Source organism: Opisthocomus hoazin, chromosome 5 (assembly GCF_030867145.1).
Source record: "Opisthocomus hoazin isolate bOpiHoa1 chromosome 5, bOpiHoa1.hap1, whole genome shotgun sequence".
NCBI lineage: Eukaryota > Metazoa > Chordata > Aves > Opisthocomiformes > Opisthocomidae > Opisthocomus > Opisthocomus hoazin.
In genome coordinates this window covers 14,225,068-14,240,062 of record NC_134418.1, presented here as the reverse complement: position 1 = coordinate 14,240,062, position 14,995 = coordinate 14,225,068, and the positions used below count along the sequence as shown (strand labels likewise).

General features: G+C 39.1%; 1 protein-coding gene across 8 annotated transcripts in view; it reads right to left on the bottom strand.

The window, feature by feature from the left end:
- PPP2R2C (protein phosphatase 2 regulatory subunit Bgamma) overlaps nucleotides 1-14,995 on the bottom strand; it is a 208,576-nt gene that overhangs the window by 91,872 nt on the left and 101,709 nt on the right. The window contains exon 2 of one of the 8 annotated variants that reach the window (XM_075420474.1): nucleotides 14,776-14,926. The exons of 6 other annotated variants lie outside the window; for them this stretch is intronic. In XM_075420474.1, the coding sequence (XP_075276589.1) occupies nucleotides 14,776-14,824 (49 nt within the window). In that variant the 5' untranslated portion in view covers nucleotides 14,825-14,926. Of the gene's footprint in view, nucleotides 1-5,127; nucleotides 5,284-14,775; nucleotides 14,927-14,995 lie in introns of all 8 variants that reach the window. One more of the 8 variants, XM_075420477.1, reaches the window with a different exon arrangement.

Below are 14,995 nucleotides of genomic sequence, written 5' to 3'. Positions count from 1 at the left end.
AAGAAATAAATAACAGATCAGAAAGAAAGATAAGGATTTGTAGTACTGGAAAGACATCAATAACCCCATTGAGCTTCCCTTCTGCTGCAACTGTGGCAGCAACAAAGCAGTGAGCAGACACAATGCTCAGTGCAATGACAGCCTTCTAATTTCTCCACACCCACACTTTTTGTTTTCTTTTTCTCTTCCACATGCTGACACCAGGTGTTATAACAGCTTGACTTCAATGAGAGTGTCTTAAGAGCAGTATGGTTTCAGCACATACTGGTGCCAAAGCTGTATCCTAACTGAGCTGGTAGGGGATGCTGCGAGGAGCCCCAGCTGGCCCTCCACAGGCGCCACTACTGCCATGGGACCACGCTAACTCCAACAGAAAAATAAGGGTCCTTGTGAACAACCCCCCATCCCCAAAACAACAAAACCCACCAACACCATAGACTATCCCATGGCTCAAAGTCTTAGCAAACAATGACCCACTATTTAACCTGGACCTTCTGTTACTCTGTAATTAACAGGCAAGTTTTTGTTAACAGGTTTTATGCTTAAATTGTAATTAATTGCTATGTGAAACAACATTAATAAACTCCACCAATTTGTAATCCAGTGCTCCCAGGGCCCCTAGTTTTTACTAAGTAGCATGACAACATCCTAATTTTACTTTTACCACAGCAGAAGCAGCATGAAAATTATTTAAAACACACGTTAAACATAAACCGTAACTAGATACTGTAAGCTTACACAGTCATTTATTTATGTTGTAGGTTCAGTGAAAATGTTAGGAAAGAACAAGGGAGAACATATACACACACATCCTAATGACTTAAACATAACTGCCTTGCTTTTTAGCAATCTGGTATAAAAAATAGTTACCTTATAGACAGAATGCTTGTTTTCAAATTTATCAGTCATAATGTTTAATGGATAAAACCTGGATAAACATATGCTAAATTCCTAATTAAATTTAACAGAAAGAATGCAGATCTCTTTCAATAACCCTTAAGGCTATTTAGTGTTTTGTTTTCCCCCTTAGCAGAATATTCTGATAGCATCAGGAAGTACTGCTCAGTGACAGCTGAGCATCCATTTCCAGAACGAGACCTTTTCTAGGCTTTAAAATGATACACTACTTTGTGTGTGGGCATTGATTTTATTTAGGAAATGGAGAGGAGTCAATCTGAGGTTTGCTCATTATTAGGTTGGGGGAGGGCTTCTGGGGTTTTTTTGGTTCTGTTTTCACTTTTGCTGTTTGTTCATTTCATTGTATGTACTGTATTACATGTTTTTAACCATGTGCTTTAGTCTGAATCATTGTATTAATCAGAAAAGAAATATGTCCCCATAGCAGAGCAATCAAGCAACTATATATTAACTACTAAGATTATTAAAGTAAGCTATCTTAATTATACTGGCAAAAAGCAGATAACAAGAAGTTGCAAAGTGTAGTTGTAAAGAGGGCTTAAAAATAACTACTAAATAAAATAGCATCAGCTGCTATGTGACAGCACATCAGGTTTTTGCTATCTGTTTATATAGCATGAGACTGCATGCATTAGCACTGTCTCCATACTACAAAAAAGAGAAAATATCATTTTGAAAGAGCAAGAACGCTAAGAAGTGATCTCCTCCTGAACTGTATTTATAACCACTGCCCTGTGAGGGAACACGGTTACTGATCATCCTGTCTCCCAGCGATGTACCAGTACAGAATCCTGATGTGCCAGCACATCAACTTGTCAGAAGCGGCTGGAGCAGCATTAAATAGCAGCGCAGCGAGCAAGCGTTCAGTGATGTTACAGTGCTGAGCATACATAAAAGTTCCTATCAGCATGTTGCTGCTGAAGAACCATCACTTTAACTGCTAACCATGTTTGTTGTGTTTTTAGATGGGAATGAAGCGAGGTAAAATAAACCACTACAAAAGCAAATGCCATGCAACACTGTGTTATATTCATTCCTTGTGTAGAACAGGGCAGAATAACAACAGTCCTGTCGCCTGCCCATTGGTGTGAGGAACTGAAGCCTCATTTGGAAACCCTCTGTTGTGCCAAATTCATGCCCTTCCCATGAATTTCAATGAGATCTAAAGATCTGCTTATTCCTGTTTTTCTGCCTTATCTCCCACCATGTTTCCCACTCTGCACCATTTCATCAATGCAGCAAACCATTAGGCCCACTGATTGCGGAGATGTCTGACTATATGGACTGCTCTTTCAAAATGGATTGGATTTACCTTCTGTATTGAAACCATGACTCTATTAATATACTGCTTTATCTCCATAGAATCCCTTTTAAGAGTGGAAAATCCAAATTATCTTTTCTCTCTTTATGTTGTAAGGTCTCTGTCTTAGTGTATGCTTATTCCTCTCCAAAACCAACTTGGAGATTTCTTCCACTGAACACTTCAAATCTTCATCCTTTCCTGCTTGCTTCCAATGATATTCATCCTCAGTGCTTTGTTCTGAACAGCTGGAGTTAATAAGATGATGTACAAGATGGATATAATCATGCTCTAACTCAGGCTAGTATCTAGCTGGAGCACCTTGAGTTTTATTAAAAATATTTAGTTATATACGACGACATTTCAAATAAACGGAAAACTTTTGGGTCAGGCTCTCAAAAACAATGACAGCAGAAACTCATTTGCCATGATTATTTTGCAAGATACCTTTCTATACATTTAATTAATTCATTGAGTGACTACTAAGCTAAAGTAAAATTAGCCTGTGATTACACAGCTCAATATAAAAGCAGCTGACAAAAAACAACATGAGCAAATTCCCAACTTTTCCTAACTCTGGGTACTTCATTAAATATGTTTTTTGTTTAATATTAAAAATGTCCCTGGGTCTCAGATATTTCTAAATTCTGTAATTAGTGACTATTAAATCCCTTTCATTTATTAGCTGAATTTTAAAACTATCTTCAGCATCTTACTACTGTTCTAGTACTATCTATACTAACAGAAATCCGTCACCCCACAACAGCCCTGGTCTTGCTGCAGTGTGTGGTTAAGGGAAACCCAAGCCATCCTTTCTTCTCTCCTTTATCAGGGGCTGGAGGAGAGCCTGTGCACATCCAGCACTTCCACACTTCCACAGCAGGCATTAAACTCCAGAGCCTTATGCCAAAGCCTATGGTTAGCTTCAGCTTCCTTTGCCAGCTCCTAGATATTTCCAATGTGGTATCCACTGCTGCTCTTGTAGTAGAAGGAACCTCCCTCAAGGCCTTTCCTGTTCAGAAATTCTTTTGCTGGCAGTCAGAATTTTCCCGAGGATTGTAAATAAAGAGAGGAGCATGATACTTCATAACCTAAAAACATCATTAAATGAACTAAATTTCCTAGAACAAAGCAAATGAATTTACCTCACCCAAGTGCTCTGACCAGCCAGATGCTGAATAGACAGATATACAATAGATACAAAGACTTATCATGGAACACTGGCGGTGGCCAAGGGAAGCATTTGACATAGACCACTACAGGCCAGCTGAATGTCATCATAGACACTATCACAACCCAGCAAACAAAGATGCACTCATCTTCCTGTTCCACTAATGAAATTACCAATTATCTGTGTGTCAAAGGTGTGACCTGTTGCTGTCAACTGAAAAGACAGACATGTTCTTCAATTATTTGCTATGTTGTAGTAATTAAACAAGAGAATTACGGGAATCTTTCATTAACCCCTCAGCAAGTACATATATTTTAAAAGAATTATATTCAAAAGGAGAACCATCTGTAGACCAGCTCTGCAAGGCTGAACACCAGTGGCATTCATTCTTTAATATTCTTTTGACAGACAACAGAAAGCAGATTTTAAGTAGCAACTTCAAAGTCATATGCAACTCACAAATTGCGAGTCACTGATAGACTTCTTTATTGCGGTCAGCTGATGATTTAGGCTACGGTTGTTTCTCCCTTAGCAAGACTTGCACATTCACAAGAGGCCAAACATGCCAGCCAATCTGAGCTTGCAACCACCCATTGCAGACCCCAGATGCTCTCCCAAGTACACTGTGCACTAAGGAGAAACCACCAGAAGACTTTGTATCCGGGCCAAACACCAAAATAAGAATAAAGCTCAACATTTGAAGGTGGAGGCTGCGAACAGCCACAGCTCAACATGCAGCATGAAGGAACCAAGACGACACATGCAGCAAGCCATCCCCCCCATCTTTGGTCAAAAGAAGAAAGACAGCTCTGAAGTCTTCCCACTTAATATCCAAACCACGTAAGAATCAAATTTTTAATAGCCTCTGTGCAATTGGATTAATATTCAACCAATATCATGCTCAAATAAGACAATTTAAAAAAATGCTTTATCAGTCTTAAATTTTGGATGTCAGGGACGATCCAAGCAGAACAACATATTCTACTGAGTACCAGAGTCTTTTAAAATGTCAACCAACACCATCACTCCAAAAACGTCTTGACACTGGTAACATTCTGTGTTACTAATCTCCACTATACGTCAGGAGAAACACAGGTAGGAGACAGAAGATTTTCCCACATCAAACAGAAGCAAAGAGAAGTTCTGACCTCAGAAAGCAGGCCAGTTGGCACTGAGATTGCTTTCTCATTCCAACAGCTAGCTGAGATACCAAAGCAGATATAAAGGAACCTAATTATTAACTGTCATTCAGAATAGTACTTTATTGATCTATTGTTTCTTTTGATGCTACAGATGTTCTTTTACAGTCAAAATCTATGCTTTGTTAGAACACACTCTGTATTCATTTTATTATCACTGAGCATACAAAGTAAATGGAAAATACATGTCAAAAAGGGAGTGGAGGTTTTTTTTTTAGGTTTTCACTTTTTTCTTTTCCATGGGTAGTAAAACCAAATAAAGTTGTGTTGTCAACAGTCCCACTGTCTACCTGCCACTGAAGGCAAGTTTGTGAATCTCAGGAGAGGCTAAGGTTCCCACCAAACTGCAGACTTGTAAGGAGCTGGCAACATCAAATGCCAGAGCCAGGCCAGAAGTCTCTTTCAATTAATTATTTTTTGACTACTGACGAAAAAATAGTCCACAACAATGGGGACAAACCATGCTATCACAACTACCCAAAAAGCAACAGAATGAAGAGTCAAATGAGATCAAAAATGGTTAGTATACATGACTGTACCTTGGTCTATCATTTGGAAGATATAATTTATCAGTGCAAGCAGTGCAGCTTGTCTACTATACTTAGGGCTAAACCCAGATGGATTCAGTCAAGGAAATCTGAGGATTCTAGATGCCACCAGAGTCGCCTTGCGCACAAGCTTCCTTATAGCTTTCCCTAAAAAACAAAGAAATTCAAGACAAAGAAAATGGTGAAAACTTTCCTCATCTAAGGATAATTTTTCAAGCAGGAACAAAACTGTTCACACTGTAAGCAAGCAAGCACCTTGTTCTCCCAATCACTTTCAATAGCAGCAAAATACTTCTTCAGTGGACATTCCCAGACTTACGAGAGTGTAAGTCACAAACTGCAGCCCAGATCTTTCTAGCTCCTATATTCACTTCCATCAGTGTAATTAACTGAGACTCAAGAGAGTTTCCATTCTCATACTTCAAACCCCAAAGTAGCAGGTACTATTTTTAGAATTACTAGGGAGGTGCTGATAGTTCAGTCCAGATCTAAGTCATTGATATAATTAAATACCTTGAAAATTCCTTAGTGTGAAACACATTGTACCACTGTTGAAGCGATTCAACTCAGATTAATCAGTTTACACTCCATCAACAACACTTTAACCGAATGCTTGTTGAAGCAGGGTTTTGAGAAGCATTAACTGCTTCATTCAATAAAATTCAAAATCGACCCCAGAAAATCAGTCTACAGGATCTAGAGAACAGGTGCTCTTTCCCTTTTCAAGGTAGGATCTTCCTAATGAGAAATGAAAAAGTGATAAGGCAAAAAGTATCACACAAGCATACAAATAAAATGCTCTATTTCAGAGAAATAAATGGTACTTCTATCATCAGAACTTAAAGAGAGGAAGTTAAGGAACCCAATTTATATTAATATTGGTATTCAAAGCAGAGCAGCCCAAACTATCAACCCTCATCCCAGGTCTGTATAGCATCAAAGAGAGAAACCTCATGGATCTGTGTGGAATAATATTTTCCATTTTAATTTGTATCTTTCACTTTTCTTCAAAAGCCTTTCTTTTCTAGAAGATACATTGGAAAGCAAATACATACAAGTACTGAATAGGAAAAAAATCATTATACATGCCAGGATGATTTCAATGCTTATTTACATATGCTTACATTTGAATATGCAGAGCTTTGAAATTCAGAAAGATGAAGTGCTGTATCAAAGCAGTCCTTTATGAAAGCATTTGTCATTATGTGAATGTAGTCCCGAGAGCAGCAATTCATTTTAGTTAGTTACTCAGGTGTGTATCTGCATGCACACTACTCATCAGAGTTTTCTTTCTACTTATACTTGCACTATTAAAATCACTACTTTTAATAAATGATGAATCTGAATCAAGCCCACGGTATTCTTTTGGTGGAAATGAGGCAAGTCCTCTGGGTATGTAGACTATCAGATCTCTATTACAATTTCCAAACGCAGTGGAGCTGCGATACTTAGACCAGCAAGGGACTGGTGTACATCTCTACTTGCAAAGATTCAGTATAAGGAGTGAAGAACCATCACTATATGTATACAACATGTGAAAGCTAAATAAAGTGACAGGTAGCAAGCCACGTCTTTGAAGAACAGATCAGTGCACAGAGTATTCTTAATGTAACCAAATTTAAATACACTTCCCATCTCTTAAGTTGTGCTTTCTTTAAAAAGGCAGAGCTCTGCTAAATGAAATCCTGTCCCTTATGACTTGCCTTACAAGCTGGGTGGCAAGTAGACATATGCAATTATTAGTCAAGGGCAATTTCTAAATGAAGTCATATAGGAATATACACGTCCTTCAGATGTGACCCCCAAAACTACTAAAATTACTATCTTGTATAGATGTGCTTGCAGAAGTATTAAAATGCAAGGGGCACTGCAGAAAATATTTTCAAGAGCTTGAATATTCTTTTCCACTTTCTGGCTTAAGAATTTTAGACGCTCAACACTTCTAAAATGATATGATCAATGACTGGTGCTTGAATAAAGAATAAATTAATTTATCTTTAGATTATCTATGCCACCAGTGGAAGACCTCATCTAAGCATTTATTTGCAGCAGACAACTATACAAGAACTCTGGTAAGTTGTATTTCTGTCATTTCACTGGAAGTCATTTGTTGAGGTTTACCAGTTGTACATTTCAAACCATCATCCCTTAATAAACTCACTATATCCCCGTCACCAGATGAAAACCTGGACCAAAGACATTAATTGGCACTTAAATACTGACAATGTGCTTATGATCGTTTCAATTTTATAATCACCTTCAGGATGATTTCCACAGTATTTTTAACATGCACAATGGTTACAAATTGGTATTGCTTTTCACAAGTGCCCTCTATACATTTTGAACGCAAGCCACCAAACAGTTACGTCCAAGAAGAACAACTCTCATTCTTTGTTCTCCCTCCTGTATTTACAAATTTATTTCTAGGTGAAGATAAGAACTAATATAAAACACTGCATGTTTATTATAGTCCAAAACTATCTGCCATACTCTAATGACTGTAATCCCACAGTGACTGATGGTCATTCATACACGTCTTGTAACTTAGTATATAGCTCTTAAAACTAAAGAACACTAATAAACAATAAAAAGCTCATCTGAAAACATCAGAAGATAAAACATTGGCGAACTGTGCAATTAAAATTGTGTTTGCAAAAAGAAGACATGCTGAAAAACTCTCTCCTGGGTGTATGATTTTTATGTACTCAGACATCCAGTGGCAACTACAAACGTGAAATACCACAGCGATTTGGTCATTCCAAACCAGAAACTCTAAAAAAAATCTCTTGATCATCCAGATTTTTTCTAGGGTTTTCATTTCACTGAAAAATGTGGGAGTTTGTCCTATGAGTATGTGTTTAAAATATAGATTTGATAAAATAAAAATTAATAATTGACCTAAAAAGACTTTAGCCTGCTTAGTTAAATAGTCAATGGGGAGCACTCCATGTTCCACTTCAGAGGATGCAGGAACCCCAGTGCAATAAATTAAGACTTACTACTCACTATAAACAAGGAAGAGTTTTACTCTTCCTTTTAGTTTGCTTTCTGCTGCTCATTTTTTGTTGTTACTATTTTTCACTCTGTTTGATGAACTGATGCACATCTTCCTCTTGATCTCTTGCAAAGTCATGTACCACGTGCTTAGAAACCTGTATTACCTGAACATCACGGCTGACTGCTTTACTATTCTGGTGGCATACACGCAACATGCTGAGGTTTGCCTGGATGTCCAATGACAATGAGGAATTCAAACACTGAAATGGAGCTATTACAGAGGTGGAAAAGTTCATGCTCTCTACCAGCATCATTTAAAGCCTCTCCAAGATTTGACTTCATCATTCAGTTACTATTCGTAGTCAAACTCTGGATAACTAGGAGGTGGTTTTGTTCATACTCAGTGAGAGCAGAGATACCATTATTCACTGCCAGCATTTTAGTCCACAGTGGGACATTATTACCTGCATAAGGAAAAAGAAGGGGTACTACATAAGGCTCAGGGAAAGAAAACAAAAGCTCTCATGACACTTCTGAGAGTAAGAAGCAAAAGCTTCTTCAGTAGATCCTGCTATCCACTCAGAACGGATTGCGCCGCTGCATTGTACAGAGCACACAGACAATAAGCTTTGCTAGAGTAAATCTTTACTTTTTTTGTCTAGTTACTTCCAGATTCAAATATGTGTTTGCACATACTTACTGTTATCCATTGCACTGTCTAGATTTTGATGGCCTTCTAGTGTGTAGCACTGTCTTTTACAAGTGTGATTTCTAGTGATTTCTAAATTGAAATGTAAAAGTTTTATTTGCGGTATAGCCATGACTTCGGAAAGAAGTTATTTTCTACAAAAGAAGCAGTATCTTTTGTTTGTCCTGCTGATACAGTTGCAGACAGGGTGGGTAGGAGAATAACCTTGCCTTCAATCAGACAAGAGCTTCTGAACACCTGCAGAAGACCCGCAAAAGTCCATCCTCCCTTTTTGGATAGTTCATCTATCAGAATATTCCTCTCTCTAAATACTTTGCCTTTCTTTTATCCTTGGATCACTGCAGCTTCATATCAGCACCATTATGACTTTAAAATCCTTCTGCATTACCTAGCAGTCTTCCAGAATTTTCTGATTAGCCAAACAGCAACACTGAAATTGAGAAGACAAGCAGCAGAGCCTGGTAATCTTCCACTAGCAAATAATATCCTGTCAGAAACACACTACCATTTAGTAACACAACGAAAAACAATCAAAAGTGGCCACAGAATAAAAATACCTGATAATTTTTTAGCTGGAAATTACTGATGCCTTTGGGGTGATAAAACAACATAGAGAAATTAGTCCAGTGATTCAATTTTTATCACCATCCTGAAAAAGGACTACCACCATTACCACCATTACTAGCATTTAGCTACACATCAGAATATATACCATAAACACAGACTGCGATAAATATTTCCTTGACACTCATACTCTGCTGTTCTCCCAACCTTTATAGATTTTCAAGCCAACAATAGCTGCTCTTTTGACTACAGCTCTAGCCTGTGTGACCGATTTCTTATTCTGGACTGAATCATCACGACAGCAAGCCGATTGGTTAAAAACAAAAAAAAGCTGAATGCCATAGCAACTGGCTCCTGCTAACGTGCAGGGAGGATTTTTTTACTTGAACAAGAGCTACAAGTGAAAATACCAGGCCAAAAGGAGATCTGGCGTGATATCAACAACACAACAGAACCGCAGAAATTGCTCAACCATCCCCCCCCCATCTCTCCCCCGTAATACCTTTTGGGCAGCAGCAAATCGTCGGGCTCTTATTAAAATACAGTACAGGGAACAAGGAAAAAGTGCGCTACGGTACTGATTCTGTACATATATCTAGACACTGCAGACTCTTTGCCAAAACAAACAGGATTAAATTTTGAAAAATCAAGTCATGGAAGTGGAACAATAATAGAGCTTGATCTTCCATTTTAATTAATAATCATATCACTCAATAATTAAAAGGATTAAAAGTTTCTAAAGAAACATCTCCAAATATAATTAACCCTACATTGTCCAAGTTAGTGACTACTTTTAGGAACACATCAAAAGAGCCAAGATATTGATATAAAGACAATCACTTCATGACAATACCCTGTATGAATTGCATCAGGTCTATAAGGAATAGATTTGAAGAAGAATATTGCTCTGGAATAACGGTAAGAGTCTGTGTGGAATTCATGTGGCAAGGTTTGCGGGGGGGGCTGCAGGGGTGGCCTCTGTGAGGAGAGACCAGGAGCTGCCCCCATATCAGACAGAGCCAGTTCCAGCCAGCTCCAAGGCAGACCCGCCGCTGGCCAAAGCTGAGCCCGTGAGCAACACTGGTGGCACCTCTGTGGTAATGTATTTAAGAAAGGGTAAAATGGCTGCACAACAGCAGCTGTGAGAAAGGAGTGAGAAAACATGAGAGAAACAGCCCTGCAGACACCAGTCAGTGAAGGAGGGGGAGGAGGCACTCCAGGCACCGGAGCAGAAATTCCCTTGCAGCCCATGGAGAAGACCACGGCCATGTAAGCTATGTTCCTGCAGCCCATGGAGGACCCCACCAGAGCAGGTAGAGATGCCCTGAAGGGAACTGCCGCCCATGGAAAGCCCATGCTAGAGCAGTCTCCTGGCAGCTGTGGCCCATGGAGAGGAGCACACACAGGATCAGGTTTTCTGGCAAGAACTGTGGCCTGTGGATGACCTGCACTGGAGCAGTACGTTCCTGATGGACTGCACCCTGTGGAAAGGAGCCATAATGGAGCAGTTCTTGAAGAACTGCAGCCCATGAGAAGGACCCACGTTGTAGAAGTTTGTGAAGGACTGTATCCCAAGTGGGACCCCATGCTGGAGCAGGGGAAGAGCAGGAGAAGGAACAGCAGAGATGAAGTATTATGGACTGATCATAACCCTCATTCCCCGGCGCTGCTCAGGGGTGGCAGGAGGTGGCAGAAAAGTTAGGAAGGAAGGAGTGAAGTTGAGTCTGGGAAGAAAGGGGGTGATGTGAAGGTGGGTTTAAATTTGGGATATTTTGTCACTAACCTACTCCTAATTAGCAATAAATTCATCTTTCTCAAGTCAAGTCTGTTTTGCCTGTGACAGTAATTGCTGAGTGATTTCCCTCTCTGTATCCTTTCATCTTATTTTCTTCCCCTGTTGCACTGAGGAGAGGGAGCGAGACAGCAGCTTGCCAGGCACCTGGCAGCCAGTCAAGGTCACCCCACCACACAGTTCTTGTATTTGAGGAGAGCATCAGTCTTGCCCAGGCAACTGAAGCTCTGAAGACTTTGGTTTGAAGTAGACGTGCCCTTCTGTTCTAGGTCAGCTATAATAGGTCTTCAGCCCATTACACAGTGAAGAATTACAGTCCTGTCTCTTCATGATGTTTGGGGTGGCTTGTACTCTGGAGACTCAACTGCATAACAAGGACCCTCAGTGAGCTTGGCTTTACAGACCAGGAGAAAAGTCAGCTCTGTTCTTTGTGCACCATTGAAGAGGCATTCAAAATCTGCTATGAAGTAACATCAAGTCAAGAAGACCAGGTATGATGACCACAGCACAGCTACCTAAACTGCTTTTAATACTAGGGCTAATTTTTAAGCCAGTCTGAGTTAAGTACATAACCCCACAGCATCAAATTAATTTACTTGATCTCTGTAAGCATCATTCCTGAGCTTTTACTTGCACTAAGGAGTGCTATAAGCCACCCACACCTATGAAAATCCAAACACTTTTTTGCAATTAAAATCAGGGGAACAGCCTTACTTTCGGTTCCTGAAAATAGTCACCTGATTTCCGTTAATGAAACAATGAACTACGGGGTAATATTTTGTTAATATTATTTTTTTTGATCTGACAAGAAATGGTCACAAAATTCTTAAGGTCTTTTGACCCTCTAACTCATGCAGTCTTACAGGGAGTTCATGGTCTCAGACAACTCTTCCATCACAGATCACAGACCTTGAATTAAGAAAGTTGGGTGTTTTTTTTTCGATGTGATTTCATCGTACTGGTAAATTGGTTGACTTTTACTCCTGATGCTGAAAACAGGCATGTTTCTATTTTGTCTCAGATCTCTGATATATCATAATTCAGACATCAGATCAGCCTAATTGTAACCATACATTTGTGCTTGATATGTACATATCTCATGGCATGTCTGTATTTATAATATATAGGGAGTATACAAACTTTGTTATACACTACTGAGAACTAGGTACCTATCTCAGAAACTATGCATGTCCTTTATCTTCCAAAAGATCTTTTACTTTCTTTGAAAGTCACATTTTTATTTAGTTCACATTGTATAAAACAGTGCAAAATTCCCAAGTTTGGCTCCATAAACAGGATATGCTTGTCATTTTGGTATCTCAGGTAGAAGTAGGAAAAGCAGGACAAAGAGAATCCAGGAAACCTAGCAAAGCTACATTCAAAGTTTTAGCTGCCCTTGATTTTAAAACACGGGAGTTTCCAACACTTCCCTTACTTATCAGGTAAGTATTCTTGATGGGCTGACCATAACAGAGTGCTAGCTCTTGCCCATTCCTCATACTTTCAGAAAGGGAACTTTTGGTGAGTTTGCTTCGATATACCTTTTTTTTTGTTTATAAGGGACGAAGTAATTTTTTTTTAACTTGAGCTACTATCCAGCAATTCACACAGAGAGAACATCAACTGTTTTCTGAAAAATGTGAAATGGTACTCTGTGGTTAGTATTACTCATGCAAGCACACTTTGTCCAAAAAAGCACCATACATGTATGTACGTAGGAGATGCCAACATGCTCCTGTAAGTATGGCCCTACCACATACAAATCAGATTTGGTTCTCATACCAGTAATTCTACTCAACTTGTGTCAATGACATTCTATTCTGTTTCCCCAAAATAGTAAATTTTCTCTGAAGAGCTTACAATCTTAATCAGAATCCAATGAGAAGAAAGAGAGCAGAACAAGCCATAAATAGTTACCCACTCTGTGTACTTACATACGCTCACTCTTGCCTATATAAATTAGAAAAATGTAGATCAAGGACAGTAACTTATTATTAACAACAAAAGGTCAGACTCAAGGAGGGCTGGGATATAAAATTGTCTTTGATCTCAACTCTGAAAGAATTTTCCATGCTAAAGGTGGCATGAAAGAAATGACAAAGATGCAGTACTGCAGCAGAGATTCAGGGACTGCAGGACACAATGGTAAGGCCAAAACTAGTGCATGAGACAGGACGCAAAATGAATACGTAATCTACTCAGTAACAGTTACAATGATGGCTCCAGGTGTTTAAAAAACTTTGGGAGAGGACAACACAAATGCTCAAAATGTCAAAGAGAATGCTGCTTCTCTATTAACCTTCATTCACCCAGCAGAATGGCATCATTTGAGCAGAAATACATTGTTCTCATCACAAAATTTAGTATGACAAAACAATTATTTCATAGACAGTATTATCAGTAACTTGAACCACCAGGTTTTTTTGCCTTTCAAAAAAGAAAGTAAACCGTTCAAGGATACATATTTGCTTCTCAGCCCAACTGATGAGTGTCTGGAAGCAACTCATTAATGAGAAGGAAACTGAGTGGTAAGACTGTAGAAACTGTTCCTCCTAGTACACAGTACTGCCGACACAGCTAGGGCCCAGGAAAAAATATTACAGCAGTATTAAACACAAAAGAGGGCATGTTAGCACAAGTACAGTACACTCAGACAAAAAACAATCTGCCTGGTTACAATCCAGTCACAGCAAAAGATGTAGACCATAAAACAGATGTGCAGCACACCAAGTCTTATGTTATTACAATGCTCTAAGGTAGAATCTCATTCTTTCCCATAATATTTAGACTTCTGAGTTCAAAACTGAGTTGACCTAGGCAGTTTAAGGTGTTCTGCAAACCAGATAAAGGTGTTTGATTAGTTAATCTCAGAAGAAGAGATTCTGTTAAACCAGAAATTTAGAACAGATGTATCTATCTAAAAACTTTGTCAAAGGTCCCCTGCATTATCCACAAAGAAGAGCATCCCTGTCGAAGTATGTAATACTACCTTCTCTAAGAAGCTGTTCACCCCATCATGAAAATGATAAACTGCAGCAATGAAGTTAGCTAATTTGCCCAAGGACACCTGCAGAATTAGTAGCATAGAAAGAACAAGAACCCTTTATTTTAGGTCAATGAAAAGCCTCCATCTACACATGGGTTGCTAGGATAGAAGACAAAGGCAGTATCATTTCATGCTGTTTTCTGCAGTCCACTTAAAAAACATAAATAAAACAGATAGTGTGTGCAACACAGTTACTCAGTACGTGAGAGGCAGAAAAAGGAGAAACAAAGAAAGAGAGAAAAGGCTACATGTCTTTACTTTTATTGTAAGTATCTAGGGTTAGCATCATCTTCGGGACATCTCAGACTCTAAATAACAACATTTAGAACATGCGGTGTCCAGCTGTGCCACTTCCTCTAGGAAACAGTTGTTTTCAAAAATTTTTATTCACTGCTTGACATAATACAATCAATGAACTGTGGACATCTTTGTCACATTTGCTTTTTGTGGCTTCCGAGGTCCATTGTCATAAGGGCTCCCTGTAACCAGCCACCTGGGATGAAAACAAAAACAAGTCACAGGCATCCTTACCTCCAAGTCCATCTCCAGAATCAACCTCATAGACGCTCTCCCCTTCCATGCTGTCTTTAGGATGCAGCAGAAAGCAAGATCTTCCTCAAGTGATTTGCTCAGGCTCCAGAAGGAAGCCAAATCCACCCACTCTGCAGCCAGCAGGTGATATCTTTCAAACAAAAACATAAAAAAGCACCATTGATCCACTCCTGCTACACAGCAGAGAGGTCATTTCACG